This window comes from Hyperoodon ampullatus (assembly GCF_949752795.1).
Source record: "Hyperoodon ampullatus genome assembly, chromosome: 9".
Lineage (NCBI taxonomy): Eukaryota > Metazoa > Chordata > Mammalia > Artiodactyla > Ziphiidae > Hyperoodon > Hyperoodon ampullatus.
Window position 1 is genome coordinate 32,241,111 of NC_136922.1, and position 7,516 is coordinate 32,248,626.

The 7,516-nt window shown below is 36.9% G+C and overlaps 1 protein-coding gene across 4 annotated transcripts in view; it reads left to right on the forward strand.

Moving 5' to 3' along the window:
* Positions 1–7,396, forward strand: part of DMTF1 (cyclin D binding myb like transcription factor 1) — a gene marked incomplete at both ends in the record, with an annotated part of 32,384 nt that extends 24,988 nt beyond the window's left edge. For all 4 annotated transcript variants that reach the window (XM_079712026.1, XM_079712028.1, XM_079712027.1 and 1 more), the window contains 5 exons: positions 2,756–2,841; positions 5,337–5,492; positions 6,039–6,416; positions 6,990–7,137; positions 7,287–7,396. In XM_079712026.1, the coding sequence (XP_079568152.1) occupies positions 2,756–2,841; positions 5,337–5,492; positions 6,039–6,416; positions 6,990–7,137; positions 7,287–7,396 (878 nt within the window). The remainder of the gene's footprint in view (positions 1–2,755; positions 2,842–5,336; positions 5,493–6,038; positions 6,417–6,989; positions 7,138–7,286) is intronic.
* Between the last annotated feature and the right edge of the window lie 120 nt (positions 7,397–7,516).

Consider the following 7,516-nt stretch of genomic DNA (forward strand, 5'->3'; position numbering starts at 1 on the left):
GATTCCATGCTATTTGAACTATATGATTTCGTTAATGGCTCTGACACCTTTCAGTCTTCTAGAATGTTGACAGAAATTTACCCAAGTTGAGAAATTAAAGGAGATCTAAGGCATTTTTTGTTTATTAGCTTGATTAATATTTGCACAAAGGATGAATGTGTGACAGGAAAGACTGATAACCCACTGCCCAGCCACTATAAACCATTTTAAATCATCTTACTTTCTAGGTGTTATAAAGAATTAATGGTTAATAGAAAACTACCTAAAATACAGTCAACTAAGCAAAGAAAGAGAGTCCCTAGGATGGCACATCATTTGTAGTAATTCACCAGAAGACACACAAATGAAGAATGGATTTGAAGTCAAATGTAGAAGACATGGGTTTTGGTGAGGTTGAAAAACATTTTCTTCAGAGAGTAAAGAACCAGTGTCCTACGGGAACTGTTTTGTTTACCCCTCTCTTTTCCCTAGCCTGTGACTTTTTTTTTTTGTGCTTAATGAGATGAGAGCCCAGTGATTGTTATAGGGAGAGGAAATTTATTTCCTAAGATCTAAGCTAAGTTGATCTTTCTACCTTTCCATTACAGAGGGACAGAAAAGGAATGAGGATAAAATTCTCAGAACCATATTATTTTTCACTTTTACCTCACTTTTTTTTCCCTACATAATGTTATTTGCCTATGGAAAGGCCATTGCCAAGAGTTTATCAATCACTTGGTGTTATTCTCAATCGGGATTATTGGCCTTTTAAGTGGGACCGTTCTTTCTTCGCAGGGATGTCCTCCTGCACACTGCGGGATGTTCAGGGTCCCCTGGCCTCACCCACAAAATGCCAGCCGTGCTTTCCAGTCAGTATGACAAGTAAAAACACCCTACAGATTTTCATATATACTCTATGATCCCATTTGAGAATCACTGGGCCACTTATTGGCATTATTAACACTGTATTTCTGGGTATTCCATGGCGGTCCAGTGGTGAGGACTCCGTGCTCTCACTGCCCAGGGCATGGGTTCAGTCCCTGGTCAGGGAACTAAAATCCCACAAACTGCACAGCACAGCAAAAAACAAACAAAAAACAAACGGACAAAAAAAACAAAACAAAAAAACCCTATATTTCTGATGTTTAAATTAATTATGCTTGTCTTATTCTTAAAGTTCCAATTTAAATTTGGTTATTTGCTTTAGCTTTCTACCAGTGCAGTAAAGCATGAAGAATTTATTTTCTTTAGCCCTGCTTGTTTTGTTTTGTAGTCTTGAGGATTGCAAAGCAACTGAAATTACTAGTCCACCATAAATGTGAGAGCTACTGTTGGCTAAAAATTTTTTGTGCATGGAGAATGTTACAGATTTCCTTGGCTGTTGGGTTGACAATACTTATTGGGAAAATAGCAAACGTTTTATAAATGGTACCTTAATATCGTTCACAGCATGGCTTTTTTTTTTTAAGTACTAGAATAATTTTATTTCTTACAGCAAGAAATGTGAGTATAGTAAGAGTTTTACAACACACCCATTATTCTTGTCATTTGGGCTAAAATCTCACGATTGTTTCTTCCTTTAGGTTAGAGGTCAGGGATTAGCAAACTTTAGGGCCAGAACAGTAAATATGAATATATTAGGCTTTGCAGGCCACATAGATCTCTATGGAATTTTCTGTTTTGTTTTTAAACAATCCTTTAAAAATGTAAAAACCATTCTAAGCCTTGAGCCACATCTCCAGCCATAATTTGCTTACCTTTCATTTAGGTTATTTATCTGAAATCACTTCAAATTATTCTAGGTATGATCTTAAGAATCCATCAAATAGTAAGAGAACTAACATGAATTCAGTGCATTTCTTTTAAACTGAGAAGCATTATAGTTAGAATATAATAAATTAACAAACATTATACATTAAAAGTCAATTTCAAATCATTTTTCACATAGATTTACCTACAGGTGGGACTGAAAGCACCAAAAGACATTACATTTCTTCTCATTAGCCCTAGTTCTGTATAACCTTGAGCAGACACTGATCAAGTCTGAGCCTCAGCTGACATATCTGTAAAGAGTTTATACTGTCTGATCTCTGAAGTGCTACGTAGTCTCCCTAGTATGGTCATCTGAAACTATATATATTTCATGTTTCTGATCCTCACAACAACTATATGAGGTAGACAGGGCAGATAAAGTCTCTGAACATTAGTTTGAGTTAAAGTAAGTTATTTGCCCGGGTTTACATTGCCAGAAGTGATGTCACTACAACTAAAGCCTAGTGTCACAGGACACCTATATATTCCAGACATCTATACTTCTTACCAGAAGGTCCAGGAAAACTTAGTTTTTTATCAAGTTCCTGTCTCTTGGCAGGTTAGCCTTAGTGTATTCCTCTTACTTCCTAACATTAGGAATATTTTATGATCTATAGCAGGGGTTAGCAAATACTGTCTCTGTCATAGCTACTCAACTGCCCTCGTAATGCAAAAGCCACCGCAGAAAATACATAAACGAACAGGAATGACTGTGTTCCTATAACACTTGATTTATAAACACTGATAGTGGGCTGGATTTGGCTGTGGGTCATGGTTGGCTGACCCTTGTATCTGTGCCATCCCAGACAAGTCCATTAGATTTCTTATCTCATATAAGAAATTTAAATGACTTCAGGTTTCCAGGCAAATTATTCAATATGAGATTGCCCTCATAATTAATTGTGTACACTAAGAAAATTTAAATTTACTAAGTGTTTATTTATTGTCCTTGTTCTTACCACAGCTTCAGCAGACTCCCCGGCTGCCACTGTTGACTCGGAAACAATAACACTAAACAATGGAACACTACAGACATTTGAGATTCTTCCAGTGAGTAACTACTTTAAAAAGCAGATACTGGCCATTTTATGCATAAGAAAGATCAGTTGGTATCAGTTTTAGAAATGTTATATAAGCAAATGAAATGTAAAAATTAACCTGATTGTCATTAAGTGTAACTATATCCATGGCTTTGAAAGCCAAGATGGTTAGAAGACAACATAAATCAGACTTCCACTTTTATAATTCATCTTTTTTTTGCATCTATATATAAGCCAATAATATGTTCTTTTTATAGATGAAAATGACAGTGCTAACAAGTAGGGTACATGCTATGTATTTTTATTGAGTCATAAACAAATATATACTCAAAAAGTTCATATTGGTTATTTGAGGAAAAGTTTATGGAATGAATTATTTAACAACAGTCAGTAAACACTGTACTAGCCCATTGGGGGATACAGGATTTAAAAGTCCTAGTCATAAATGATATAGCCACTTAGGCAAAGAATCTTGCAATCCCTAAAAAGGTTAAACATATAGTAATCATATGACCTACCAGTTCTAATCCCAGGTATACCTAAGAGAAGTGAAAATATATGTCCACATAAAAACTTGTACATGAATGTTCATAATAACTAAAAAGCAGAAACAACTCATATGTCCATCCACTGATAAATAGGTAAATAAAATGTGCTGCAGCCATACAAATGATTATTTGGCAGTAAAAAAATGTGCTACCACGAGGATGAACCTTGAAAACATTATGCTAAGTCAAAGAAATTAGACACAAAATATATAGTGTACGACTCCCATTTATCTGAAACGTCAAAAATAGGCAAATCTGTAGAGACAGAAAATAGATTAGGGGTTAACTATGCTAAGAGGTTTTGGGAGAGATGGGCATGACTGCTAATTTAAATGTAATTCCTTGGAGGGGTGGTGATGAAAATTGAAAAGAAAAATGCCCCAGTTCTTTCCCTTCTTTCTAAAATAGGTAAACCCAGAATTATTAGCTCATTTTTCATGAAGAAAATATAAAGTATATTTTATTTAAATTATGTCAAGATTTATTTGCTGTGAAGAACATAAGGGGTATTAGTGCAACAGTTTATTTATCCTATCCACAGCCAAATCTCAGGAATGGCCCACCTAGCAAAAGGTTCTCTTTTGGAACTCCTAGTAGGCCACTTGCTTAACTTAAGCCTCAGTTTCCTAATCCATTGGTCTCCAAAATAGGGATGTGTAAGAAGACCATTTGCCATAGGTAGAAAACAACTTTGCTTTACATTTTCTGCCACCTCACCCTCCCTTTCCCCCTGGCCTAAGAAACAATATATACACATATATTTAGGGTATGGTATGTGTTCAGGTTTTAACTTACAGGGTCACAATCAAATATTTAGAGACTTATTTATAAATAAAACATGATAATGTGCCTCAGCTTCAAAAAATTATAAGCATTAAATGTATTTAAGCATATTAAATAAAATACATGTATATGACATACATGTACATGTAAAGTATTTATTATACTGCCTGATCATATGTGATTAATAAATACAACCTTTAGGAAAACAGCTAGCTTTCACTTTTATAGAGAGGGAGGGGAAAAAGTGAGTTGAGTCCCCAGTGTGTGCCAGGCACCATCACAATCATTTCTAATCCTCAACAGACCTTTCTATGAGTAGTTACTATATCTGCTTTAGCATTACAGAAACCTAGATTCAGTGAGTCAGTAGCCACAAGAGCTGTTGTGGCCTAAGTTCACAAGACCACATCAGACTAAAGAACCCAGGCTATATGACTTTAACTTCCAGCTCTATTCTAAGTGCAAAAACTTTTCCTTCAGAGTGTTAGGATAAACCAAACTCAGATTATCATGTAGAAGCTTATGGTTGTGAAACGTGTGTTGTTGTTCAATAGTTTTGTTACACTTTCATAAAAGATCCCAAAAGATAAACGTACTGTCAGTGAAACAGCTTTTCAATTAGAAGTTTTTTCTTTCAACAAGCACTAATTGCTATTTCTATACATTTTCTCTGAACATAAAAAAATTTCCTAAAATTATACTATGAAAAATATCGATTCAGGTAAGTAAACACTGCCATAGTGCCTTTTGGAAAATGTGAAGCTTTTTTAACTGGTTTAACTGGAGACTGCTAGTTTTTATGTGCTACAGAGAAGGAATAAAGAGGGGAGACGAGGCATGCTGGATTACTGTGCTAGAAACAGTGGCTTATGAGACCATGTCTTGGACCTGAAACATATAGCTGAGACCAGACCATAGACATACAGGGAGTGAAGAGTAGGATCAAGCCTTTCCTGTTAAACCTGCAGGCCGAGAAATGACTTACAACAGATAAGTGGTCCAGAATATTGTACCCTTCATTTTATTATTTGCCCCTTCATGATTGGTAAGTACATTTGTGGCTAGTAAATGAAAGTCCCCGTTTTGGATATAAAGCTAGGCTTAATGGGTACTAAGTGTACTTACTCAGTGGTTTGATGCACCTGTGTTGATCTTATTTTTCTTCTTCCTTCAGTCTTTCCATTTGCAGCCCACTGGCACTCCAGGCACCTACCTACTTCAAACAAGCTCAAGCCAAGGTCTTCCCCTAACTCTGACTGCTAGTCCCACAGTAACCCTGGCGGCGGCCGCTCCCGCTTCTCCTGAACAGATCATCGTCCATGCTTTATCTGTATGTCACCTTACATAAATTCCTTGATTTTTCTAGCTTCTGTAGAAAAGACTCGCTAACTGAGAAGTACCACCAGAGATGGACTCATGTGCCTTCAATTACAGTATCGGGTGAGGGGGAAATAAATGTTGAGCTCCGTTCAAAACAGTTTAGTATCGATACCTGTTAGGGACCAGGGTTAGCTGATACAAAATATAAGAGCCAATACTAATGTAGTCCATTTATTTAAACAATTCTTCCTACCACTGTTGTCCCAGGAGCAATGTTTTACACCTTCCCTGGGGTACATCCCTCGTTCCCTGGGTCTCCTTACATGACATGGACTTCCGTTAGGGGAAAAGGGATATTACGAGAGCAGAGGCCCCAGTGTGTAAAGAATAGGAGTTCTAGAAAAACAGTGATAAGAACACTGAAGTTCCAGAGGTGAGAGAGAGGCATGGAGGGGACAATAGGGTGCCACTTATAAATATCATTTGTTGTCTATAACTTTAGTCTGGTGGGTACTTTTTCATTTTGCCACTGATAGTTTTCTTCAACATTTTATAGCCAGAACATTTGCTGAACACAAGTGACAACGTCACAGTGCAGTGTCACACACCAAGAGTCATCATTCAGACAGTTGCCACAGAAGACATCACCTCTTCTATATCGCAAGCAGAACTGACAGTGGATAGTGATATTCACTCATCTGATTTTCCTGAGCCTCCAGATGCCCTAGAAGCAGACACTTTCCCAGATGAAATTCATCAGCCTAAGATCACTGTAGAGCCATCATTTAATGATGCTCATATATCCAGATTCAGTGACCAAAATAGCACAGAACTGATGAACAGTGTTATGGTCAGAACAGAAGAAGAAATCTCTGACACCCACCTTAAACAAGAGGACGCACCCTCCCCTTTAGCCCGGGCTTATGTTACTGAGGTAAGTTGCACTTAAGGAAATAGCCTTAAGCCTCAAACCTGCAGTTTGGGAAACGCCTAGAAATCATTTATGGAAAGATGTCCTCAGTACCTCCTATTTTCTTTAGACACACAAAGCACAAACCCCTACCTGACCTGAAGTATCATTCAACCAGCAGTGTTGCTCTTACCACAGTTCCTCACTAAAACCTTTCCTTCTCCACCCGCTATAGACTGAGAAATGTTTGTTGGAACCCATGGAAGCATTTTCCTGAGGATGGTTTGTAACAGGTCTTTGTGGTTCAGTTTAGGAACCTCATCCCACAGTGTTACAGCATTGTTTCTTCTATATTCAGGATCTATAACTGAATTGGTTCTTTAAAATTATTTTTTGCTAGTATGTAATACATTGGAGTATGAGGTTATTACTTTTGTCCATTTTAAGACCTTAACTTTGATTTCTTTTAATTTTAACTTTAAAGTGGGATAATATTTGAAAGTTAAGTCCCTTCAAGCCTAAATGTGTTTGGGGACTTAAGGAAAACTAATAAGGAATATGAGACAGAATCTCATTTTTTTAATTATTATTACTTAGGATTTAGGGTCTCCTACCATAGAAGAACAAGTTGATCAAACAACAATTGATGATGAAACGATACTTATCGTTCCTTCACCACATGGCTTTATCCAGACATCTGATGTTATAGATACTGAGTCTGTCTTGCCTTTGACAACACTAACAGGTACTGTAACTCCTTCGAGTGCCTGGTAAATCTTAAGGTGGAAATCTTCTTGTTAAATTTTCACTTTGGTAGAACACGTGCTCTAAATTCTTGACATGGATTAGAGGATATATACATTTAAGACTAACTTGAAACTTATCTCATTACAGATCCCATATTCCAGCATCATCGAGAAGAATCAAACATCATTGGATCGTCTCTGGGCAGTCCTGTTTCAGAAGACTCAAAAGATGTTGAGGATTTGGTAAACTGTCATTAGGTAATTCTTAGAAACAGGTAGTTCAGGCAAAGAAGCCACACTGTTCATTACAACATCTCCAAAGAAATAGGAGCAACCCCCAAGAGGCTTAATTTACCATTCCTCTGGCTTTTAAATAGC